At 37.1% G+C, this 27950-nt stretch overlaps 2 protein-coding genes across 2 annotated transcripts; both read right to left on the reverse strand.

The window, feature by feature from the left end:
* Positions 1-13046: 13046 nt before the first annotated feature.
* On the reverse strand, positions 13047-15259 carry LOC145104663 (uncharacterized). Its single transcript, XM_079041870.1, has 4 exons — positions 14512-15259; positions 13827-14102; positions 13336-13669; positions 13047-13245 (listed from the first exon to the last, which is right to left on the reverse strand). The coding sequence occupies exons 1-4, from the start codon at positions 15257-15259 to the stop codon at positions 13047-13049; spliced, it is 1557 nt and encodes a 518-aa protein (XP_078897996.1).
* A 4448-nt stretch (positions 15260-19707) lies between these two features.
* LOC145105658 (bZIP domain class transcription factor (DUF630 and DUF632)) lies at positions 19708-24514 on the reverse strand. The gene is made up of 4 exons (XM_079042740.1): positions 23062-24514; positions 22786-22970; positions 21059-21282; positions 19708-20762 (listed from the first exon to the last, which is right to left on the reverse strand). Exons 1-4 carry the CDS (start codon positions 24371-24373, stop codon positions 19985-19987), a joined length of 2499 nt encoding a protein of 832 aa, XP_078898866.1. The 5' UTR covers positions 24374-24514; the 3' UTR covers positions 19708-19984.
* Positions 24515-27950: the final 3436 nt, after the last annotated feature.

Below are 27950 nucleotides of genomic sequence, written 5' to 3' on the forward strand. Positions count from 1 at the left end.
TCAGTGCTTCAAACAGTTTTAGTGTCTCAAGCAGTAATGGTATTTTAGGATTTCATGTATGGTTGGAGTAACAGATTGCTTGGGCTATGCTAAGAGACTCACAGCGGGATTATCTGAGCCTTGGCTAAGTATAAGTGATATGAAGGGATAATTGGGTCCATGGTTCCATTTTCTAGTGGGAACCTCGAGTTGTCAGAAATTGAGTAGTCAGTTGAGAGATAAGTGGACTGGGTTCAATAATAATGATTCAGTATGAGCGGTCTGTCAGGGAGTCAGACCATCTCAAGAATCCAGATTTCAGATTGAGTAAAAGTGATCATGCTGCAAGGAATTCATTTATCTTCGAGTTTTAGAACCCTGTGAGGATTGGTTACGGTTACCCTGGGAAGGATAGGGTGTGCTCAGGATTGTGACCATGTCACTTGAGTGGTTTGGCGTAACAAGGATGGTAAGGAATGATTTTGAGGACGAAATCTAATTTAAGTGGGGGAGAATTGTAACATCCCGTTTATTAGCTAAATAAATAGAGAAAAACTAATGAATTGATAGTAGCCCAAAAATCCATAATATTTAGAGGGGTGTTAGTTTCGGAGAGCCAAATGTTATAATTTGGATTATTCGGGGGTTAAAATGTAATTTCTGGATTTTTTTTTGTAAAGACTTTTGAAGATTGAGGGCTGTTTAGTTAATTATGGGTTTAATTTGAAAAGGATTTTAGAAGTGAGGGTATGCTTGGTAATTATTAGGACTTATTATGAAGGGAATTATGGAAGTAAGGGCTAAAAGGTAAATTTTGGATTTAGTTTGAAAGAGATTTGGTAAGGAGGGACTGATTGTGAAAAAGTGTATGGAAGTTTGATATTGGCACGAAAATGGACTCGGTGGCTTTTTCCTCCTATGTGAAGACGCATCAGCCAACCCTAACAAAGGTTCTTCAGCCTTCATGTGAGATTTCTGAGCCGCCACCTCCCATTTTACGTCCGTTTTTCCGATCATAAAAATCCGACGCCGCTTGCTACCGTGCCAATGAAACGCCACTGTGACTGCAGGACGTCATGATCAACGCAGAACATCTCATGGGTTGCCGGAGCTGAGAGGCGCGACCGCTACTGTTGTTCGTCGGCAGGACACATCCTCCGGTTTTCTGCTGCGGCTACTCTCTTCCCCTCCGCCTATTTTGTCACTGCGCTGCCGTCATCATCTCTACTCCGAGCAGCAGTCGCGATGGACATCTTCTCCTCCGATTTCCTTACACTGCCACGAGGATGGCCGAGAGTAGGTACGTATTTCTGTGCTGAATCATGATCTGAGTTTGCTAGTTTGTGTTTGTCGATTTTTGGCTTGTTTAGGAACCAATGGAGGACCCGCCACCACCGTGAGGTGGTGGCTGTTACCCTCAACCACCGCGTGCCACCACCAGCCACCGTGTGGAGGTGGTTGTGTGTGTGTGAGTGTATTAAGGTGTGTGTTGTATGTTCCGGGTTGTTTTGATGAAGTTTGGGTCAAAATTATAAGCCACCACCATTGGAAATGGTGGCTGCCGCCGTCGACCACCACTGCCCGAGGTGGCAGTGGGTGGTGTCCGACCTAGTGGAACCCTAATGGACCTAAAACCTTAATCTTGGACTTGGTTAGCTTGTGTTTGGGTTGGAAACCTTAATTAGGGTTTAGAAAACCCTAATTTTGGAAGATGTTAGTTTTGGATTGTCGGGACCCGCGTTTGGACTGTTAGACTGGAATTTTGATTTATGTCCAACTACATTGTATGAATGGCCTAATGGAGTGATGGACTTAATGGATTAAGCCCTTAATGGGTTAATCCCTTAATGGGTTAAGTAAGAATACTTAACCCTAATCGTCATTTCATGTGAGAAACCCTATTTTTGATTGGGCCTTGTGTTGGGCCTTTCTGTTGGATTTTAGTGATTGGACTCTTGATGGGCTATCCAAGAACAAATATATATGGACTAGAATAATTGGATTGGGCTTTATGATAAGGCCCATTGGACAGGCTTGGGCCCAATTGGGAAAATTGGGCCATAGATGGGCCATAATTGGGCCTTGATGATTATGTGATATTGGACCAGTGGACTGCCAAGTTTTTGGGCCAGAATAAATGGTCGGGCCTCAGGGTAAGACCATGTAGATATTTGGGCCCAATTTGGAAAATTGGGCTATATGTTGAGCTTTGGTTCATTGTTTGGCTCTTGGGCCTTTGGATTGGGCATTGGGCTTGAATCAAGCTAAGTTAGGGGTAAAGTAGTCTTTTACCCCAAGCATGGACTTATGGTTATGTGTTGGAACCCAATTATTAATTGGGTATTATTTTGATGTTGACAGTTCGGGAATCTGTCATTCAACAGCTAGAGTTTTGACTGCGGGACTTCAGCAGTGCGAGGTGAGTGTGGGCTGGGATCGATTCTCATAGTAGCCGAGTGTGGGCGGGGCCCGAATCTTGTAGTATTATTTGAGTATGGATGTGACTGGTTGATAGAAATAGATATACTTGTTGTCTGTGTGATACTTGTATGCATGTTAGTAGCGGAGTGTGGGTGGGGCCCGAATCTCCTAGACAGCGGAGTGTGGGCGGGGCCCGAATCTCCTAGACAGCGGAGTGCGGGCGGGGCCCGAATCTCCTAGACAACGGAGAGTGGGCAGGGGCCGAATCTCCATGAGAATGGTTGGGGGCCGTATCTCCTAGTTGCATGTTATGTGTATGGTATGTGGTAGTTTTGGGAGACTCACTAAGTTTCATGTTTACAGTTTTCAGTTTTGGTTTCAGGTACTTTCGGTAGCAAAGGGAAGAGCTCGGGATGATTGCAGTGGACACACCATTTGTTCAGTCTGTTATGTTTATACTCTGATATATTTGACAGATGTTATGATAATCTTGAGATACACGATTTATGATTTTTATATGTTGAATGATAATTATGATTTTATTAATGATTTAAAACGAAAATTTTAGACTGTATTTTTGGAATGTTTCATTATTTTAGTTAGAATCATTGTATTTGTTTATAATCAATTTCGAATTATTCTCTTTGTCATAAGCTCATCTAGATTTGACCCCTACTTACACTACTACATAGATCGATTAAAGTTACTTTTTTTTTCTTCGTATCAACGAATACGATCAAATTTCGGTTTTGTTGTTGGAGAGCTACTGCACTTAGTAGCGTAACTCCTCTTCATTATTTTAATGTTTTATTAATCGATTAAAAAACCCAACAAATATTTTACTTTTCTTGCATCTGCTTGTTTAGTTCTTTATAATTCCCTACTTTTGTAACTTTTTCGAGGGTTCATAGATTTTTGCAAACATACTTTCGTTTCTTTTCCAAGGGTTCAAGGAGTATGCATGCATTCTCTTTACTCTTGACACGTATTTTTCCCAATGGTTCATAGATCTTTACGTGCATACTCCTTGCATGCGCTACATCCACTTTACCATGAACACCTCAAAATTCAAAATTTTGTGAAAATCATTCAATACATTATTGAAGAACTCAATCAATACCATGCTCAACATCATATCATATCCGACTATGCCTTACATTCCATTAATGGAAGATAATCTAGCGTCTTGAGACGGGTTAACGAAATCGTCAGAATTTTGAAATTAAAACAAAATTCATTTCAATGATGCACAGTAATGCACAATATAATGTGTTACCATGACCTAAACGGACATATTACTAGCTTTCCTCAACCTTTTGATATATTCAAAATTAAACATTTTACATAAGATTTTCAAATCGGAACATAAGAGAATCATGAAACACTAAAATCAAAGAGTCGGCTTTTATTGGTTTACATATTTTTTTATTTAAAAACCAACTTTTATTGGTTCAATGAAATCAGTTGCGGACAATTTGTGCTCATGATCAAATTTTAGATCTGTACAAAATGTTTTCAATTATCGTAAGGTCCATGTCTATTAACTATAAAGTGTAAGTTTTGTTAAGATCATAAATTAAAGTGTTATGTGTATATAACTTATAAACTAGTTGATAAAAAGTCAAATAAAATGCTTTTATAATAAAAGAAAATGCATCATAAATAAAAAATCTATACCATATACTCATTATCATACATTAACCCTAAAATTTTACATTTAGAGTAAATTACATGAATGGTCTCTATAGTATAAGGTAATTTGTGTATTTGATCCCTAACTTATCTTTTTAACTAGGAAAGTTCCTATTTTATGTTTTTGTTGCGTCTTTTGTCCCTGCCAAAAGTAAAAAGACTACTTTACCCTTAATATTTTATTTATTTAATTAGTTTATTATTTATAATTTATAAAAATAAAAATTTATTATTTATTATAGTATAATCATGGTCTTCCCTTCCCCACTCCACTGCATATCTCAGGCCATATCACCAACCACCATCTCCGGTCATACCACCGACCACCATCTCCGGCCAACAGAAAATAACCTACCCCATAAAAAATGCAAACAATCCAATAGTAATTTGATAAAAATGAACCTTATAAAATGATTCTGATAAAACATCCAAAAAAACAATTATACAGATCGTTACTCAATTGTCGAATCCCAAAAATAAACCAGAAACAAAATCCTTAAATAAATCCCCCACTGAAACAATCAATCACCAGGTTAGCTATTTTGGTTAATGGAGAAAGTTTACATAGATCAGAGATCGAGGCTAGAAGGGGAGAGAACAGAGGAAGTAAAGATCTGATGATTTTCTTGTGATTTGCCAAACACCACCACTTAACGCCAACAACCGCTCTCAAATCCGACAACCACCATTCATCGTCGCCTCACCCATGTTCACTTCCAAAAAAGACCACCACTAACCATTAGCATCAAATCAAAATGAAAATCAAACCTGAAAAAAATCAAACCCAAATCAAACATGAAAATCAAATTTGAAATCAAACCTTAAACTCAAATTTGAAAATAAAATCAAAATCAAACCTTAAAATCAAAACCAACATCTTCAAATCTTTTGAGACATTCATTTCTAGTATGAAATTGAGAAAAAAAAACGAATGCAGATAACGTCAAAGAGAAGGAAGACATCTTCGGACAGAAAGAAAATTGAAAGCAAACGACGGCATAAATGAACGACATGACACCAGTTGAGCAGAACCTAAAAATCCGACGTCAATGGAGGCGGAGATGAGCAGCGACAAAAGTACAACTTTTGATTTTGATCTCCGGTGGAAGAACAAGACGAGGAAGAGGGTAGGGTTGGTAGAAAGGGAAGATATCGAGAAGGTACAATATACAGAGGTTTCTTGTGGTCGTGGGTGTGAGGCGACGGATGAGAGGCGGTCGGCAGCAGAGCTTTCCGACGGCTGTCTCTCTCATGGTTTTCCAATTTAGGGTTTGAAATAGAGTGAGGGATACCAGGTTGGTGGGGATGTTTATTCTTTTTTGTTCTTTTCTATTTTTTTTTTAATTATGATAAAAAAAAGGTAACAAAAAAATTTAAAAAGAAATCATTAAGGGCAGTATAGTCATTTCAGGTTTGGTAGGGACTCAACGTGAAAGAAAACCAAACTATAGGGATAGTTTGAGTTAAAAAAAAGTTAATGATCAAACGTGTAAATTACCACAAGCCACATGACCATTCGTATAATTTACTACTAACTCGAAATAATACATTTATCATAGATTAACTGGAAAATATTTTTGTTCTTTCAAGTATTTAATACTTTGTCTCCATAAGAAGTAGTTGAGCCCAAGATCCAAGAATAGATTTAAGATGCTAACCAACCACATTGGATATGCTATATTACTATCCACCCCACCGTGTATATTGAATCTTATTTACTTAATAAATAAATAAACTTAATTTGATAAAGAGCTAAACATTGCTCAATTTTTAAAGTATTTTGTAATAATTATAATAATAATTTGAAATAAACTTATTTTAACCAAATACAAACTTGCTAATATCATACAATTGTAATGGTAGAAGCATGGTGATCTTAAAAACTCCTAAATCTTAAATAAATTATATCGTTATTTCAATCAATCTTCAATCTAATACTATTGTATTTTTAAGATTATAAAATTTAATATCATTATTTATAGTTATTAAATTATATTATTTATATTATATATTTATAAAATTTATAAAATAGATATTTTTATTATTGTTATTATTATTTATATAATTACTATGATGATAATATCATGACTACGAATTATCAAAAACGTTGAGTTTTATATATTGTCATAAAGTTTTCGTTGGGACCTTTAAAATAAAGGAAACCATAAGTTTCGTAAGTCACCTACCAGGGCCGATTTCGAGGATTCAAATGCCTAAAACGAGCCGGAAAAAAAGGCCCTTAGGCCTTAAAGTGTAACGAATTAAAATTACATAAACTAATGTTTTTTTAAAACGACGATAAACTTTATAGCAAAATCATAGTATTTTTATGAATAATTACATATCGTAATAGCTAACCGACGATCTGTGAAGCTCTCCCAGCGTTCTTGATAGCAACTTGGTTGAGCAATTCTTCGTAGTCTATACTTTCTAAGATTTCGTTCTCGATAGATATCATCGCCAAACCACTAAGCTCCTGTTTGATAGTTGCTGACTGAGAAATGTTGATTGGGAAATGTCTGCCTAAGTAAGAATTCCTGATTGAGTAAGAAACTATGTTGTTTGATTTTACATCTAACTGAATGTGCTGACTAATGAAAAATGATCATTTTACCCTGCTGAAGAGTTATAAAAACATACAAATTGTCATATGAAATGTAAATTACACACAAATCATTTGAAAATCCAAATAAAAATTATAAAAGGAATCATTGTTAAGTTATAAATAGATTCATTGTCCAAAAAGTCATTGGCTGTACCAAGACCAAGAACAAATGGCATACCCACAAATATACCTACTTCAATTTCTAATCCTAATGTATGTATCCGCCACAACAGTTTCTTTACCTGGATGGTAAAGGATCTCGCAGTTATAATCCTTGACTACGTCCAACCACCTCCGCTGCCTGATGTTCAGGTTCGGCTGATCCATGATGTGTCTCAACTCTTGTGGTCCGTGTAAATGGTATAGCGGACCCCGTAGAGATAATGTCTCCAGATCTTGAGAGTGAATACCACTGCCCCCAACTCCAAATCGTGCGTGGGATATCTCATCTCATGCTGCTTCAACTGTCGCGACGCGTAGGCTATCACTCGTCCTCTCTTCATGAGGACCGCTCTCAGTCCCGTGATGGATGCATCACAGAAACACTACAAAATCCTCAACTACCTCCGGGAGAGTCAAGACTGGAGCCTCGCAAAGTCGTTGTATGAGGTTCTCAAATGCCCTCTGCTGCTTAGGGCCTCATCGGAAATCCACCCCCTTCCTCGTCAGACGAGTGAGGGGTACTGCAATCTTGGAGAAATCTTGTATGAATCTCCGGTAGTACCCTGCCAATCCCAAGAAGCTCCTGATATCCGAGGGAGATTTCGGAACCTCCCACTGCATAACGGCCTCGATCTTGGCCGGATCGACCAAAATCCCCTCCTAGTTAACGAGATGTCCAAGGAACTGAACCACTCGTAAGCAAAACTCGCACTTTAAGAACTTGGCATAAATCCGATCTCGTCTCAAGACTCCCAATAGCTCCCGAAGATGCTCCTCATGCTGCTCTCTAGTATTGGAATACACCAAGATGTCATCTATAAACACAATGACTGAGCAATCGAGCATCGGTCTGCATACCCGATTCATCAGGTCCATAAATATAGCTAGCGCGTTGGTGAGCCCAAACGGCATCACCACGAACTCGTAGTGTCCATAACGAGTCTGGAATGCGGTCTTCTCCATGTCCTCCTCCCGTACCCTGACCTGATGGTACCCGAACCTCAAATCTATCCTGGAGAACCAATATGCTTCCTGTAGCTGATCAAAGAGATCATCGATCCGTGGTAGTGGATAACGGTTCTTCACCGTCAACTTGTTCAACTCCCGGTAGTCAATGCACATCTGGTGTGAACCATCCTTCTTCTTCACGAAGAGAATCAGTGCTCGCCACAGAGAACTGCTCGGACGAATGAACAGCTTGCCTAGCAGCTCCTGCAGCTGAGATGATAGCTCCTGCATCTCAGGTGGTGCCAATCGGTATGGAGCCTTGGTGATAGGGGCCGCACCCGGCATAAGGTCGATCCTCAACTCGACCTGCCTCTCCGGAGGCACTCCGGGTAACTCCTCCAGAAACACGTCAGCGAACTCCCTGACGACTGGAACCTCTGAAATTGAGACCTGATGTCTAACCCGCGTATCTACCACATACGCTAAATAAGATGCACATCCATGCTGAATATACTGTCGAGCCCTGGCGGCTGAACAAAATCTTGAACCCACCTTGGTGCCCTCGTCGAAGATAACCAGTTCCTCCCCCCCCCCACACTTGGGGTTCGAACTACCACATGCTGACCCTCGCAGTCGATCATGGCACCAAATCAACTTAGCCAGTCCATACCCACTATCACACATACTTCCCCCATGGGAATCAGAATCAAATCAATCGGGAAGGATACCCCGAAGATCTCCAAAACGCAGCCCCGATAAATTGAAGAAGTATAAATCCCATGTTCGTTGGCGATGGAGACTCGCAATGGACACTCTATCTCTCCTAGAGGCAAACCGAACTCCCTACTGAACGATCGAGAGACAAATGACCGACTTGCCCCGGAGTCAAATAATACCAAAGCAGGTAAGGACTTCACTAAGAATGTACCTAACATGGTACAACACATATAAGCAGAAAATAAATATAATCAATTAGATAAAGGATAGCAACATACCAGCAACCACATCTGGTGCTGCCCTGGCCTCCACGGCTGTAAGCTGGAAGGCGCGTCCTTGAGCCCTTGGGGTCCCTGCTCTACCCTGACTCCCTTCAGTAATCCTCAGTGTAGTCGGCGCTGGAGCCTGCGTCGGCATGGGCAACGAGCACTGGACAATTGGTCTTCACGTGACCAACCTGATTGTAGTGGTAGCAAATCCTCATGTTCTGAACCGGGTCTGGCTGGTGGAAATCCCTTGCAAAGTGCCCCTCCTTGCCGCATTTGCGGCACGCATTACCAGATCTACAAACTCCTGAATGACCCTTCCCGCACTTCCTACAAGTGCGGTCGCACCGGCCCCCAGACCTCGAATCAGTGGTCTTGGCCGCTTCGGCGCAGGTTGTGAATGCTCGTGGGCTTGCCTCTACTCCCATAACTGTAACTTGATCTCAAGCTCACGCCACCTAGCGGCCTCCTGTAACTCCATCAGTGTATCGCAACGCTGGGTAGCAACAAACTGACGGATGCCAGTCTTGAGCATGCTCAGATAACGTGTCATATGAGCCTGCTCAGGATAAAACTTCGGGAAAAACATCTCCCTCTCAGTGAACATACGGGTGATCTCCGTCACCGACTCCGCATCCTATCTCAACTCCAAAAACTATTGAGCCAACCGTTCTCGCTCGACCCGCGGAATATATCGGCAGCGGAACATCTCCCTGAACTAATCCCATGTCACTGTAGCTCTCTGATCATCAGTATACGACCCTGTCATCAATCTCCATCAGTTCTTTGCTCCGGACCTTAACAGGTTCAGAGCATATTTGACCTTCTGGTCAGCAGGACATGAGCATGTGAAGAAGCATCCCTCCACGTCAGATAGCCACCTCATGGTTATGATCGGGTCCTGAGTCCCATCGAAATTTGGGGGCTTCGTGTTATCGAAGTCCCGGTACTGAAAGCCCCGACCTACCCCCACCTGCAGTCGTCACGGCTACAGAGGCCGCAGAAGCCGCAGTCTCCGTAATGGCTGCATATCTGTCATCAAAGTACTCCACCATGGCGGTCTTGATAGACCCAAACATCTCCGACAACTGAGCCCGGAACAATGCAGCAACCTCATCATGCAGGATTTCCCGAATACTGGCGTCCATCTCATCTGGCTGATAGTCTCGGGCACTGTTGGTGCACCCTGACTGCCCTGTCTTGATCCTGATCCGGATCCGGTCACAAATCGTCTCGTAACCACCATACTGAAAATATACCAGAAAGATATCAGATACTTCGTATAACAACGGGGAACCAACTCCCAACAAAGCCCTAGGGGTGGTGACTTCATTGTTACGCGTATGGGTCATGTGCTTTCAGTAGTACGGGCCCATACTACCTTCCAGACCTACCCATATTTGTCGCAAGTATCATCACAACGCCCTAACAATATACATAAGAATAGGCGAGCGTTCAATCCTCACTTCCTACAGGAAGGCTAAATATCTCATAACTGGCCGACTAACCCCGCACAACTCATCCTACCACCAACTTCCACATGATCCTCAATTGGTGACAGTTAACTATTGCATGAATACAATCACATGTCGCATGACTTAAACAATCTTAGACTAAAAGATTTAATCCTACAACGGTTGGACTCAGACAACAGCTGCGCAGCAGGACCAAATCCTTTACCCTAAGACCATTTAACCCATGTAGCATGTGACTTAGAGTATTCACTCAATAGTTAGTTCATACACGAAAAGAGTCATACAACAATCAATGGGGTACTCTACACAAGATAAGGCATCAAAGATCAGGAAATTCTATCATACGATTCCTAAGGATCCCTATCTTATCACTAGCATGCTCTTCTAACATATCACAAAATCAAATAATCCGTAAGGTATGTTGGGGTCTACTTACTGCCTCCGGCTGATCGTACACTTGCATCCTCCTTTAGTATTTTGAAAACCATTTGAAAATCATTTTAAAAATCTTGTCCTTAGTTTGACACTGGATTCACACGAGTGTTCCTCCAATTCACTCAAACCAAGGCTCTGATACCAACTTGTAACATCCATAAAATTCAAGCCAATTTAAAACTTTTTCAACCATTCAAAAATCATTAATTATTACAAAGTGTTTTCAAAATAGTTTCATGTCAGAGTATCCCAGAAATCAAAATCATAAAACATGAGGAGGTGTATGATTACGCCTTCGCCTTCTCGCGATCATCTGAGGTACCTGAAACAAAATCAACAACTGTAAGCCCGAAGCTTAGTGAGTTCCCCCAAAATACCAAAGCCTTAAAAACATAACAATATCATACAAACAACATGCATAATGAGCCATCAGTCTGACTGGACCACCTCGTAGGGCCATCAGCCTATCTGGACCGCTCTCCGAGCCATCGGCACGTTTGGACCGCCTTACGGGCCTACAGCCTATCCGGACCACTCGTCGGGCCTTCGGCCTGACTAGTACGCCCATACCGGGTCTGCAGTCTATCCGGGCCGCCCTGGGTATGTTGGCATAGAGCACAAAACAGGATCGCCTCAATCCAACCCCCAATCAACAATCCGCACATATATATCATACACTAGCTAGCATGTACAGATAGTCATACAGATCTAGCAGATCACTAATCATATCATAATCCTATATACCAGGATACCGATCTAACAGATCACTAACATAGCGTCATCGTATAACTAGGATACAGATCTAACAGATCACTAACATAGCATCATCTTAAAACCAGGATATAGATCTAACAAATCATTAACATAGCATAATCCTATAACCAGGATACAAATCATAAAGGGACGGCCTTGGTGCCTTAGACCCTGTTGATATAGTGAGAAGAACTCACCTCACAAGTAACCTAGGATGATAATGTCAAACTCCCAAACACAGATCTAAACCCAGACACCTACAATCATCATAGGGCCATTTCTATCAAAACCCAATTTACCAAAATACCCTTGAATTCAAACTTGGTCAACCCTGGTCAAAGTCAATAGTCACAGCCAAGGTCAACAGTCCTTGTTGACCCAACTCGTTGAGTGCATCTAGCAACTCGTCGAGTTCCTTCATAACTCAGAGACCGAAAAATCGAGTCAACTTGCCGAGTTTCCAAACAACTTGTCGAGTCCATGTAGTGTCCAGAGGGTTCGGGAAAACCCTAACCAATTCGTCGAGTTGACCATGCAACTCGTCGATTTCATGCAGAATCCAGAAAGCGGGAAACCCTCATTCAACTCGTCGAGTTGACTATGAAACTCGTCGAGTTCCTTCAGTCATTTTCTCATTCAGATGCTTTTAAGCGAAACCAAAGCTCCAAACTGTAGGTCTAGCCTCCTAAGGTGTAGTTACCACGTAAAGTTGCTAACTTTACGTGCATGCAAGGCTTCAAGAAGCTAAAACACTCAAAACTAGCCTTAGGAAGAGGTTTTGGACATGGATGAGGGCCAAAGCTTCATAAAGCTTGAGGCTTTATGTCCATAAGGTCCTAGAGGAGTCCAGATCTGAAACCATGCCCTTGTGACAAGCTCAAATCCGAAAGTGACTCCATTTTGCACTAGAAATGACCATTTTCTTTCACAAGGGAAGATCTAAGCAATGAGAAGTCAAGGTAATGACTTTTTACCTTCAAATGAAGCCAAAACGATGTAGATGCTAGATCTACAAGCTCATTCTCGTTCCAAGCTTCTTAACCTTCAAGTTTCTTCAACAAATGCACCAAAAACACACTTTTAGCCTCACACACACTCAAAATAGGGGTTAGATCGATTAGGTTTTGCTTTTGGACGTCAAAAGGTGGTAAGGAGGTTGGAAGGAGGACTTAAGGTCCTTTAAATATGGTGCAAACCCAAAAAATTAGGGTTTTCATGCACAACCTCTACTCGTCGAGTTGGGGTCCTTCAACTCGTCGAGTAGGGTCTAGAATCCATGCGGCTTCAACCTTCTCTACACGACGAGTTGGGACATCCAACTCGTCGAGTAGGTCTAAAAACATAGATATATAAAGCTTTAAAATTTATACCTGGGAGTCGGGATGTTATACCCTAATTCTTTCTTGGGACATTGTGGAGCGTAAGTAAGACTTCAATAACTTCAACTTGGAAAAACTCATTTCTATAGATGTCACCGTTACTATAATAGTTAACAATATTCTATATGCAATGCTTGCATTTGGGAAATAATCAAGTTCTTTTAGAAACTTCAAAACATCGATTGGGTTGCTAAATTCGTTGGTTTCCAATGTCTTAAAAAATTTTCAACTCTGTATAACGTTCCTCGGCATCAATATCCGATCTTTCTTCAAACTTGAATGCTTTTTCAAGACGATGACAATACAGCTTAAGATCTTTATCTTCAATTCCCTTCAAATTATGTGGAAATAAAAAACCAAATACTTTGTCATACTCTTTGAATTGTTCAAATCTTGTCTCAATAGAAAAATAGCTTGATCAACAATGTATAAGAAATAATTTACTCTGAAATTCCTCTTCAGGTGTAAATGAAACTTATTCGCTACTTGAACTCTCATCAAACCTTTTTTTCCTTTCAATCAAACGCTTTTGTGGAAATATTGGATCAAAACCCATTTCAATAGTAATGTCCTTAGCTTCATCAATCGCTTTTAAAAAACCAGTTTCTCTATAATCCTTGAAGTACCCAATCAATTTGTTTATTTCTGTAATAGCATTATCAAGATGCATATCCTTTGACTGTAACTTTTTACTCATAATATTCACATGGTTTAGTACTTCATGCCAGATAACAGTTGATACCAAAAATTCAAAGTCACCAAGTTCTTTTTCTGCTAGTGAAGTTGCTTCACTTGCAATTGCAGCATCATTATATTTTTCTCCAACTTGAAGTAAAGCTTCACGTACATCAACAAGTTGCATTTTAATAGAATTTTACACTCTCAACTCGACTTTCCCAACGAGTTTGACACAATGGCTTAAGACTCCAAGATTTTACATTATCTTTTAGGATTTCCCACCTCCTAGTAGAATTTGCAAAGATAGTATAAATACGTTGGATGAATCCAAAAAAGTTATTTCCTTTAACACACTTGTTAGCCATATCACATAATGTTAGATTAAGAAAAAGGCAACCACAATGAGTGTAAAATGCTCTAGGATTTATATCTAAAAATCTCTTTTGCACTCCTTGGTGTTTTCCTTTCATGTTTGCTCCATTATCATAGCCTTGATTACGCATATCATCAATTTCAAGACCAAAAGACTTTAACTCCTCAAGTGTAATATCAAATAATCCTTTTCCGGAGGTATCATCAACATTCAAAAAACCTAAAAATGACTCCTCGACAGTAACAGAATTATATGATAACTTCAAATACCTCACTATTATAGTCATATGTTCTTGGTAAATTGAATCGGGAGTACAATCAAGTATGACTGAGTAGTAATTTGCTTGTTTATCGTCTTGATAAGTTCTTTTTTAACTTCTTGAGCTATCAAAAGTATTAGTTTGTTTTGGATTGTGTGCCCAAGATAATGCACATGAAGCTCATCATTTGTGATCCGCCGCACATGCTCTGTGATAACCGGGTCAAACTCTTCCAATATTTTAATGACACCCAAAAAATTTCCATTACATGTTAAATATATTTAACAAATAAGAAGTGGAATCAATCATAAAAATTAACAAAAAGGTATTTGCTGGAATTGGAAAAAAAAATATACAATCTATAGTTACCTTTTTTATACAACTTTTCATTTGATCCACGGAATCCTAAATTATTTTTAGCAAGAAACTTCACTACTCCAATGATTTGCAAAAGGACTTGTTTCCAGTAATCTCTTTCTTTCTTGAATTGCTCGTATTGAACTTTATCAATTGTTTCATTCAAGTTCAATCTTTTACGCATATCAAACAACTTATTCCTATTTGTGAGATGATCCAAGGAAATTGCGTGTTCTTTAACTCTACTGGTAACATGGTGCCAATCTGAATAACCTTCATCACCTAATTTACCTTTAGAAATTCCTTTTCTAAACACTTTACAACAAACACAAAATACCTTGTCGAGCTCTTTCGAATATATTATCCATTCTCTGTCACACTTCTCCAAATTTGATAAAGTTCTTGTATATAAAGCTGCAGAAAATCGTCTACCAAATTTATCGTAGGGACCATAAATAATAGTAGTATCTCTTTTAGGACCTTTCTCAACCAAATGTTTAAGCTTTTCATAATTAAGTTTTTCCCACCTTCTTGGATCACATATATCAACAAGCTCTTTAACGGGCTCTTGCTTTTCTGCTTCTTCTACTTCTACTTCTACTTCTACGTTTTCTTGGTGCTCAGCATGCTCTTCAACATGCTCTTCAACATGTTGTCTACGAATAAACTTATCTAGAGCAGCAGCGTCGACCTTTCTCTTTTCTTCTTCTAGTTTTCTCTTTTTATGTTTTTGACTACCAGATGGTTGTTTAGACTTCATCACTACAAGTTCATTACTTTCAACTTTTAATATTCAACTAAATACAAAAAAACATAATCTGATAATTTGATTTCAACATCTGATAAATTTTAACATAATTTCAACATTCAATCAAATAAACAATTTCAAATTTTAGATAATAATAACAATTTCAACATTCAACAGAATTTCAACATTCAATCATATAATCAGATTTCTGATTTCAACATGGATTTCAACTTAATTTCAAAATTCAATCAATAATCACATAAAAAATATTCAATTTTAACTGAATTAGTGAATTCTGATTATGATTCAAGTTCAATTATTTTATAATGATTCAAGTTCAATTGTTCATCAATCATCATTCAATTATAAACTAATAAAACTATTAATCTGATTATCTGAATAAGTGAATAACCAATTAGACAATTACCTGATATGAAGTTATGAAAGATCAATCTTCAATGCTTCTCTTCTGCTGCCTGTTGGACTTGTTGCGATTCAGCGATTTGATAATCGCGGATGCACTAAGCCGCTAATAATCAATTAATCGATGATAATTGTCAATTGATGAATTCGTTGAAGGCTTTGTTGCCGACCTGCTGTTCTACGCTGTGGACTAAGGAAAAAATTGAGCTAAGACTGTAAAAATGTGTTGCAATTGAATATACTGTTAGTATAGGGTCTTCGTTTTCCTCTTAAGAATGGTTCATGTAATGAAAAGATTAGCAGCAAACGATGTGGCTGAGGCTCGAGTTGGACTCGATTCCCTTAAACAGATTCGCCGTCTGTTCCCAGGGTACAACAACCTTAGCAGTATTGTGAACTGCCGGATATGACGACTTGCCTGAAAGAATCGCCGGAAGCAGGAGTACAGAGAAGGAGGAAGAAGAAGAGTATTTTCATCCGTGTGTTTGAATGAGACGGCCAAGGAGTTGAATCTTGAAACGAAAACAAATCACTAATTGATTGAGCGTTTAATGGCAATAAATGTCATTAATTACGCAATTAATGCATCCGTTACAGAATTCAAAAATAGGGACCAACAAGTTTTGCAAAAACGAGGGTAGCGCGCGCCCGAGTTTTCGGAGCTGCATTCGTGTCCGCAGGTTGCGCCCATGCACGAGTTCGGTGTTTTTGGTCTACGGAACCAAGATTTGCACCCCCCCTGCGCGCGGGTAGGAATTGTAGCATAACCATAGACACAAGCTTGTAAGCCTTCCATGCAATGAAGCTTATAAACCTTGTTGAGTTTGGTCTCTCTACCAATGTGGGACTCATTCCCACATTCCTCTCTTTTGCTAAACTTATTCTCAAATACCCATCTTTGAGTATCGATATCTCATTTACTTATACTCTATTTTGGACATATAATATATCGTTTCGAAGTCCTCATGGAGGAGAACACAAACCCACTTAGAGTTCGTTATATATACAACATATGTATATATTTATATATGTCCAAAGTTAGTAAAAATATAAATATTTATACTAAATTTCCAACATATACTACTCAGCCCTTGTGGCCATGGAGGTTCGCCTGCAGTGACTCCAGGGCATGAGGCAAAGCCTCATGTTTGCAGCGGAGGATTAGTCGGTGCGCGAAAGCTGGCCCGGAAATCCTCGTTAGGGAAGTTCCCTTTCCAAAAAAAAAATTGAATATACTAAAAAAAAAATTGGGCCCCTTAAAAGACCCCCCACCCCTTACCACCGGCTATGTCTTCTACGGTGTACAATCTGTTAAAGCATAAATTGTGCATTGTCATGTTGTACACCGTAGGCAACTTACAAAACCTACAGTTTCCGTTAACTTTTTTTTTCCGTATTTTTTTTATTTTCTTGTTTCAAACTTGTATAGTGATATAGTTATACGTAAAGGTATGTATTTTGGGTTGATTTCGTAGTTCGAAAAAAGAATTGAAAGCCAAGAACAAAACAATAGTTATTCATAGGAAACAATAGTTTTTAGAAGGAAACAATAGTTTTTATCACATACGGTTTGGGAAACCGTAGTTAATAGAGAACATATTGTAGGTGATTTTTTCACCGACGGCATATGTGCAAATGATTTTTTTTATACTAAAGCCTCAAGTCGTAGACCATGTATGAAACAGTAGGCGATTTTAAAAATCTACAATTTTATTGGCTATTTTTGGTTATCTGCAAAAATTTGGCCATTAAATAAGAAATAATTAAGGAATTTGGTTATCATTGTCTTATGTTTAAAATAATATGGATATTTTAAATATACATGATCATAATCTGTTTATATTTGTAAAAGATTTTAACCTACAAAGGGAAGATTATATATTTGAACATCTTACCTAAACTAGCTTATTATTCAAAACAAATAATAATTGATTAGTTGGTTAAACAATTAAGAGATCATGACTTATTATTTAAAAATTAAAAGAACAATATTTTTTTATTGTTATTGAAAAATTAAAGAATATTAATGTTAATATAATTAAAAAGAATAATTACATATAGTCTTGAATTTAATTAATAGATTTAAATAATTTGACTGATAGATGTGAAAATTGTTTTTTTTTATCAAAAACAGAAAGCAATTTAGTTTGGAACTTCAAAAAAAAATTATTTAGCACCATATGTTAAATTTAGAGTATCTTTGGTCTTACTTTATTTTTGACATCACATTCTATTTATTGAATGTAAAATAGAGTAAATACTCTAATTAAACTCTATTTTACACCCTATAAAAGATTAATAATCACATTTTAAATTTAATGTGTAAAATATACCATCTCCCATCCATTTTATTTTTACATTTTATTTTTAGAATGTAAAATAGAGTTTGGAGTGAGATTGAAGATGAATCACTACAAACTTTATTTTAAATTTTAAAAATAAAATATAAAAATAAAGTATGAATAGATGTACTCTTAAATCTTAATGAGGATGTTAATTCATGGGTATTCATTCACCTGCTAAATAAAATGTGGTGGAAATACTAATAAACTCTAAACTTTGGATGGCAAATTAATTGGTTAGCTAGTTTGTATACTCCTTAGTTAGAATCTACCTGTTCATAGTCGTGTTCATAGTCGAACCCGAGACTTCTACTCGAAAAGATATTAACCTCACCAGGCTAGCCCTATTTGGGTATTAAACTCTAAAGTTTATTTTACACTTTGTCTAATCATGGCCTTGATTAAATTTCATCAAATTTACCCACGTGCCATGTATATGGTTCATGGTTTTTTTTTCTACCAATTATTATTATTATTATTATTATTATTATTATTTGGAAGTTGGAACATTATAAATGTTACAAAAGAGGATGCTAATTTATAAAAAAAACATACAAAATGACTTTAACAACTACAATAATGACTCTTACAAATTGTTTAATACAATGCTAATAGATAGAAACTCACTTTACATTAGCAACGAAACTAAAAAGACTAGCAGATGCCTTTAACCTTCTTTGATCTCTATATTAATTACAACTATCTAGAACTTTTAGTGTGCAATTATATATTAAACAAATTTCAGCCTTCCAAAACTAAATAACAATTAATAAGTTTCACTTCCTGAAGCTTTACATTAATCGTGGATCATATCAAGGGAGGCATATTCCTCTCTTTGTGGTGGTGGTAGGTGCCTTTTGGGGACAGCAAATGTACAAAATGTGTTTCCTCTGTGTCTCAATATTTAATTATACTCCACTTGTTTTAATTAAAAAATTACTAAATATCCAACAAAATCTACATGCTAATAAACATTTCCCACGTCAAGAGTATAAAAAATATATATATACCCACTGAAATAATTTATTACATAGGATGCCACTCGTTTGAAAAAAAAAAGCAGTAGGCAAGACTTGGAGTTTTTTTTTTCCCTATTAATGTTTTATTTGTAGAGTGTTGAATATGTAATGATTTATATCTTGAAAAGTGTTGTATATGTAACGTCTTAATAAACGGTTTTAATTAGACAATAGAGTTTTTTTTTATAGTTGTTGTCAGACTCAACTTCTTATCAGACTCAGACTTAGTAAGAGGCATATCAGAAGCTATAAGACTGAATCGGAAGCTTCCAATTATGGTATCGAAAGGTTTGAATCTGACCGAATCAAATCAAGCCTCTTATCAGACCCAATAAGAAACAATATCAAACAACCTCTAAATGACAAATTTACCCTTACATTTAAAATAATAACAATATTCATCAATTTTACCGTGAAAAAAAAATCCAATAGATAAAAGATTTGCATCTTAATTCATTAAACTGACACGTCTTAATTGAATATTTTGTCCGGATTAAATCAAAATATTTTGTCCTGATTAAATCAAAATAAATGATACAACCTTGTCCATATTAAGTACTTAATTTATTAAGTCTATTAAATCATAGAGACACATCACTCTATCTTACTCCCTCTTATACCATTTTCCTCTTCACTTTTCACATAATTACATAAATATAAGATCATAATAAGAATATTATACAAAAACATATCAAGTTTATGTATCATATGGAAAAAGTGAAATTCTGATACAAAACAAAGCAATGTTTGCCTGCCTATACAATACAAGGAGCTATAGCTTTTTCTCTTTCCCCCAACACCAAAAAAAGATATGCCAAAAACCCAAAACCCCCCCACATTTATATCTACACTTTATAACATCAAAACTTCAAATCCCTACCCCCTCCCTCTCTTCCCAAAAACATCACAACATAAACATATATAAATCTATCCATCATAATCATAATCATAATCTACTTAATCGCATATGATTTGTTGCAAACAATCTCAAGCGCCTCCATTATCAACCCAGAAAAGCTTGTCATAGCTTGAAAAACACCCGGTAAACCCGTTTGAATGTTGTTTAAAGTCATAGCTCTTGTAACCTCAACCGCTTTGGAGTGTCTGACCATTTCGTCCTCCACCCGTCTCTGACACGCCACGAGCTCCGTCTTTTTCTCGGAAAGCGGGTCCCGCGCGTCCAAACCCTGCCCGTTGTCCTGCCCCGGGAGCCCTAGCCCGACCATCGAGTAAGAATGGTAGTACTTCTTCTCTATGTTTCTCAAAGACGACGCTTTTTTCTCAAGCTCTTTTGATGCTGATTCTGTTCGTTTTTTCACTTTCATTTCTTCTGATTGTTTCATGGAAATCGAGTGGACGACATTTATGAAGCTCTTAATGGCTTCAGATGCCACTGTGTCGGGTAACCGATCAAGGGCTAGTTTCCATTCATCAAAAACCAGGTAAACATCGGATGATTGTGAGGTGTTGGATTCTTCTGTGTTGATGGGGAGGAGAGTGAGTTTGAACCACGCGTGAAGGGATTTGATGAAGTCTCTTTGGAATTTTATGAGGCGGCAGAAACTGGTGTGCCAGGCGGACACGGCGGCTTCCAGGTCACGAGTTGACTGGCGGTGGAGGTCGGAAGTTGACTCGCCTTTCGTTGACCGGTTGACTAGTCCACGCACTTGTTGGACAACGTGGTTTTGGTATTCATGGCATTGGTTCATGGATCGCCACATGTACATAAACCTGAAGTTATGATGACATGGCGTATTTTAATATCGGTTGAATATAACTTTTTTACCCTTGTAACAAAATGACAATTTTGACAATTGAGAAATTGCTTTTTCAATGGTCCCCACCACGAAAAGCCTTTAAAAAAAATTGTGATTTTTTTTTTCTAAAATGACATCATCATTTTACGTGGGGATCATTTAAAAAGCAATTTCGTAATTTGCAAATTACAGATTCCAATTCCTTTAATGGATTTCATTCGTTCCAAAAACATTTAATGACGAAAACGCCCTTAAGAAGAAATTAGTTACCCATGACAAAGTTCAACAAGCTGTGGGACCAGCTCAGCATCTCGTAGGCCCACAATAGCAGTAGAAGTGGTGGAAACAGCCTGAGAGGTAACAACTATCAATGACTGCAGCTTTGTTATCGATGCCTTTGTTTTATTCAATTTGCCTTCATCTTCCCCTTTGTACTCTTGGCTTTGTAGTGAAGATAGCTTCCTGTCGTGCTCGATTTTCACTCCTTCTCTTGCCTACATCAAAGGGCAAATATGTAAATTTAACTTCAACACGCCTTTAAAGAGAAAAAATGGAAATCTATTCCAAAAAAACACACAGAATGAATATGACATATCAATGATTTCATTATGATATGTTTTATACAAAATTCTGTCAATTTTAGCAGTAAACATTGTGTTGCCTGCTATGCATGTAAAACCAAAAAAACTTTGGTTTTTAGGTCAGTTTGGGCAGGTGTGATATGAATTGACCCCGCTGCCCTTCTTTTTTTTTCCAAATTCGATGACAGACAAAGATTGCTCCAGGTTGTCATACTTGGTCAGACTCCCTGTTTTTACTTCTTACAAGGGCAGTCTAGTCATTAGTCATTACACAACAAAAATTCTTTTCCTTAATTGCTGTCTGTCTCCGTTTATACACTTAGATCCAGGAAAAACCTTCCCAAAATACCCTTACTGTCCACTGGTTATTATTCAAACAGTGGGAATTCTTTTTGGTCATTACCCAAAAACTTAAGATCTGAAAGGAGAATAAATTATTCAAGATACCCTTTTGTATGTAGCAGAATGTGTCAGTCATACATGGTCAGACACTCAGACTACCTACCAGCTAAAATCTCCAGGGGTAACTTGGTCATTTTACAACATAGTATGTTCTAGCAAAGATAACAACTTTTTCAGCATACCCTTTTCCCTACATACATGGTCAGACTACCATAGAAAACGTACAAGGATATTTTGGTCATTTCATTACAAAGTATGATATGGGAAAGACGATTACTTTTTCAAGACGCCCTTTTCTTTTTCTTTCTTCATATCCTGTCTTATATCCGATAAGTGGTCCATACAAACCAACTAACAGGATTGAATGCCACAAAACGTGCTGCTGTTGTTGTTCTAATTAATTAATACAGAAAGAAGACCCAATAGAGAAATTTTACAAATTTGCCCTCAATTCACTCTTCAATTTCCATCATGTTCTTAAATACTGCTATCTTTTAACCATTTTTTATTCAAACATCATCCTTAGTATCCAAACATCACTTTAACAAAAAGAGAACAAAAAGAAACAGGGCTAAAGTCACACATAACATGACTATCAATTAGAACTTAAAGGAGCATCATATGTTGTTGATATAAAATCAAGATAAAGTTGGGAAAAGTAATATTTTATTTTTCAAGACACTCTTTTATATAACACGATGGATAAAACTATTCCAATACAGTGATTTCACCACTGGCTACAATGGTAAAAATAGTCAAAATCTATGTGCCACTATTGACCAGGGGCATTTTCGTCACTACAGTAAATTCCCACTAAAGAGTAAAGAATATCATCATCAAAGGCAGCCTTTTTCCACGGTTGCACATCTTTATTTCAAGATCTTGTTTGAAAAAATTGGAGAAAAAGATAACCAGAAAAAACAAATGAATTTCTTAATCATGCCAAAATAATCTGTGGTGTCGGAATCGTGTCTGTGCTTATCAGTTTTGAGGTTAGAATAGTAATTTTGTTACCTTTACTTCTTGGTAGAGTTTCATCTCCCAAGCCAAGAGACGATCCAGAGTTGAACAGAGACTCTTTGATCCTCCCGGTTCACCAATTGAACCGGGCTCAAACCGGTACTTAACTGCCAATGGTGGCTTCGATGTCCAGCTTGAACTCAAATTACTCAACACCCCACTTGAATGATACACAGTTTCTGCAATCCAATTCCAAAAAAAGTTTAAAAAATCGAAATAAATATTGGCCAATTCGAAATTTTTGATAATAAAGATGAAAGAAAATCTTACTTTTCATTTGCCGAAAACTCCGGTCGAGCTGGGCTCTTCCGGTTTCCAGCATCTCGGAGACTTGTTCACCGGCGTCGGCTGCCTTATCGAAGTATTCTTTGATAGAAGCGACGATTTCCGCTAAATCGCGGTGCCTAACCACCATTCTCATATCGGAATTATCATCATAGTGACCGGTTTTCCAGCTTGCCGATGATGACCCAGCATCTTCAGACTTTTCGGATTTACTCATTGTTGAGAACTTCGATTTGGGGGCGGAAGTGAAGGCGGAAGGTGGTGGAGCCACCGATTCGTTATGGACTGAGGATCCGAAATTGGAGCGACTCTCCATCTCGGATCTGGAATCTCTATCGATTTCTTCATCGTCATCATCGGAAGTGGAGCTGGTGGTGCTGTAATGATCTCCCCATTCGCTACATTGCACTTCTTCTCTCTCCTCTCTCTCACCATCATCTTCCGTTTCGAGATGGTGGCGATGGTAATCGTCATCATGTTGTTGATGAGTTTGAATTTTCGGATGATGATGATTCTTTTGTGAGTAATTCGAATAAACTGAACGCTTGTCTTCATTGTTTTCCCGATGCCCTTGCTCTTTGTAACCCGAATAGATTGACGCCTTGCTCGAATAGATTGAGGATTTGTCGTCATCGGTGTCGAAATTTGGTTGGCGTTGATTGAAGTATTCAGAATCGGGAGGCGATGGAGGGTAGAAATTTTCCCAATTCCAGACGGAGGAAGCTTGTGAAGGAGTGGATGCATAATTAGCTTGCGCATTGTACGTGTATTTATCTGGATTGTAACTGTAATTATTTTGGGGGTTTTCACGAGGATGATGGTTGGAAGATTTGGGAGGAGGAGAAGTAGACGCTTCGCTTGATTCGGAGAGAATGTGAGGGAGTTTGACGGAGAGTTTATGCCGTCGTTGATGGTGGTTGAGAGAGGCGGTACGGCTTGGGGCCGCGGAGAGAATCGGTGGGAGCTTGGAGCTTGCAACAGAGGGAGATCGGGGAACCGGCGGCGGCGGTGTTGGTGTCTCGTATGAATGAAACGAAGGGGGTTTGACGGTGGTCGTTGTGGAGGAAGAGGAACGAGTGGGGAGGAGAACCGCAGGTGTCTGATCAGCTACGGAGAGGGGTTCTCCAGCTGCGAAGTTAGCGAGTGCGGATCCGGTGATTTTTAGGGAACGGCAGTAGTCAGAGTGGGCAGCGGCGAGGTGGTGGCGGGCGTAGACGGCTTCTTTCATGAGACGGCGGCGTTCCTTGCAACGGCGGACTGAGTCCTCGTTGCCTAACTTTGAGGCCGTACAACCCATGTCGGAATAGCTCTATTTTCGCCGCCGGCGGTGTCGCTATGTTTCTCAAGCTAACTGGCGCCTGATTTCAGCACTTTAGAAAGAGAAAGGAGAGTGGCAGAGTACAGTGTGTGTATGTGTCTTCAACTAACAAAAAGGAGGATTTATTTGTTTCTTTGTTTTTCTATTAAAAGACTCAAAAATAAGTTTTTTTTTTTGTTATAGAAAAGTAGAAAACTATACATATTTTAATTTAATCTAAAATATTTGTATTGTTAATTACATTTATAATAGAACGGAATAAAAGAATTATGATCAAAGTAAAATTATCAGTCGTAACTAAATTTGATCGAGACAGTACTAAAAGATATTGTATTTTCTGGATAACTTTTAGAAAAAAAATGTTACATTCTTATGAAGGGATACGATATTTAATTCATAATAATAATAATAGGCTAATATGCTATAATATTTTATTTTTATAAATATAATTTTAGCAAGATAATTAAGTATTTTGTCTTTAAAGACAAGAAAATATAATTTGAAGGCAAAAGTGGAAACAGAACAAAATCCCTTGAATTCCTATTTTCCAATAGAAGAAAACAAACATGTCCTTTATCGTATTCTTTACAATCTTAGGAAGCATATTAATAAATACATCAAAGCTAGTTTTTTTTTTTTTTTTTTTTTAAACGGAAAATATAATTTACTTTTAAACTATATTTTTTAAATTTATTTATGTCTACGGCTTGAACCCTCAAGTTTAAGGAGGAAGGGCAACACTGGATACTGTTGGGCTAGAAGTCATTTGGTCATCGATGCTAGTTATTAGTAACGTATATCGCTGATGATGTGAGTTGACTTCTTTAATTAAGGCAAGTGAAATATATTATTGGATATGTTTTATCTGATTAATTTAAAAAAAATTGAACATTTTGAAAACTTTGTTACCCTTTTAAGTTATTTATTCGTTTACCTGAGGTAACCGGTTACCACAATATTTTATTTAAACACATGTATACTTCGTCGGTATTCTGTGTACAAAAAATAAAATTTAATGGTCTTGTTTATACTAAAAAAGCAACAATGATATTTTTTTGATATAATATTTTAACAAGCTTAACATCAGTTTGTTAATATAATATTTTAAGTTTCTTAAAATTTTATTAATTTTATTAAAATATGATATTTGTCATCATTTCACATAAGTATGAATATAAGTAGGAAAAAAATAAAAGGATATTTAATTTCTCGTAATAAATATATCGATGGTAGTTATTAGTAATGTATATTATCGATGTGAGCTGACTTTTTTAATTAAGGCCTATGAGATATATTGGATATGTTTTAACTGAGTAATTTAAGAAAAAATTGTTTTCTATTTGTATTTAGATTCTATCAAAAAGTTAATATATAAGGGTTGTGGGATTGGTCTTAAGATGAGGTATAGAGGAGAGGGGAGTAAAAGGACACGATGGGACTTTGGAGAGCAAAGAGAGAAAAAGAGAAGAAGAGAGGGGTGTCTCGATTTGGGAAGGAAACAAAGAATAAGAGAGGGAAGAGCTAGATGGCGGAAGGCGGAAATACCAACTCCCGTGTTCGATTGTGAGAAGGAGAAGCAATGTTGCAAGAGATATGGGATCCATTATGTCTACCTTAAGATATAACCTAATTGCAATATTGGCAAATTTAATGGAAGCGGATATTGATTTGTTTTTTTTTTTTTTTTTACATATGAGATATAACCAAATTACAATATTGACAAACTTAATGGAAATCGGTACTCAAAACGTTTTTACACATTTGGATATGTATTAGTCAAAATACATGTTTCCAATTATTATATTTATATTAACATTTGTTATCATCAAATAAGAATATTGTATTACCATAATCAATGTGACGTCATGATCATCATGATATTTAAACGCTCCAAAATAAATTAGTCTCAAGCTCTAATCTCACAAGTTTTAATCTTAGGTAATATGTCGTAAAAAAAATAGATCATTTAAAAGGTAAATGTTGAAAACTATAAGACTCACCAAAACCTAAAAATATAATAAGATTAGAGTTTTTGATTATATAGTTGTTTATTATAATGTTTTGTTATTTGTATGGTCATCCCAAGCATTAGGAGATCTGCGCGACGACCTGCGGTAGCACTACTTGAAGGGACATAATTCTTACCCTACTTACATTTGTAATAAAATTCCTTTAGGCTCAGATAAATAAAAATATAGGTAGAAGTCTGAAACGAAAAAGAAATTTTATTACAAATTTTTGGTGAATCGAATCGAATCAGTGTTCACAAATTTTTTGACACGTTCTAAGAAATAGTATGATGGACAAGAATACGGATGCTAATTGTATGTGATATGTGATACAATCTTGTTTTTTATTATCTAAATATATGCTTTCGTAAAATTTAATGTACTAAAATGTGCATATTGATAGAATTTTAATCATGTCATTGTTTTTTCACTTAAAATAGCCTTAAGGAATAGGTGGGTTATAATCAAACTTATAAGTTAAATTGTATTTAAACTTTATAAGTTAACTATTCGATAACCAAATGGCTTCTAGACATACTTTCATATATTTTTTTTTGCCAAACACTTAATTTGTAAAGATATAGAATTAAATCATATCCAATTCTACATCAGATATAGGTAATTTTCTATATTTTTAATATTGTTTTATCAAAAAATGTTTGTTTTTGTTTCTAATTTTGAAGTTACAACCTAAAGAAAAATTTTATTTGAAAAAAAAAATAGAAGTTAACAAAAAACTAATAAAAGTATAATTAATTGACTACAAAGTTTGAATAAAAAACTCATTAAGTTTTATTTTTTTTCATCTCATATTTTTTTTTAAATGTACTTTAAAGAGTATGTGTATGCTTATTCCTTTAATTTTGCTATTTTAACTTGTCGCTTTGTGTAGTACATGTGTTTAAGCTAGTATGGATAATATATAATTCATAGGAAAGATAGAATGTAACAACTTGACTTAGTTTGGGAATTGTTTCGACTTGAATCACATGGGAGAAACAACACACGTACTAGAATAAGGATATACGGAGATAGATCAGAGTGATTCATTGGATTAAGCCAAAGTACATAAAGTCTTGAGGAAACTCGACATGCAAGACTCCAAAAGAGTTTGTGCTTAATAATGTATCGCATGACATTAAGCAGTGTTAATGTCCTAGTTCAACTGTTGAGCTAAAGGAAATGAGTTGGGTCCAACATGATTTTGCTATGGGATCGGTCGTTTATGTCATGACATGTACCATATATAATGACTCGAATGCCTTAAGCATGATGGGACAGATCATATCAATATGGCAATAATCAACGAATCGAGATCAAGAACATTCCTAAATGTCCTAGGAGGACAAAGGATAAAATCATGTTTGTATGGAAAAGATCAATATAAAGGTTACATTATTGCTAAGTTAGTAAGTTTTAGGTTAATAAAGACGATTCTGTACACAGTCAGAGTCCGTGCTTTTACTGAATGGTGAAGTATTAGCTTAGAAGAGTACGAAGTAATACACCATACTGGAATTAACAATGAACAATATTGCAGCCAGTTA

The sequence above is a fragment of the Lactuca virosa genome, chromosome 4 (genome assembly GCF_052849685.1).
Source record: "Lactuca virosa cultivar CGN04683 chromosome 4, Lactuca_virosa_CGN04683_v6, whole genome shotgun sequence".
NCBI lineage: Eukaryota > Viridiplantae > Streptophyta > Magnoliopsida > Asterales > Asteraceae > Lactuca > Lactuca virosa.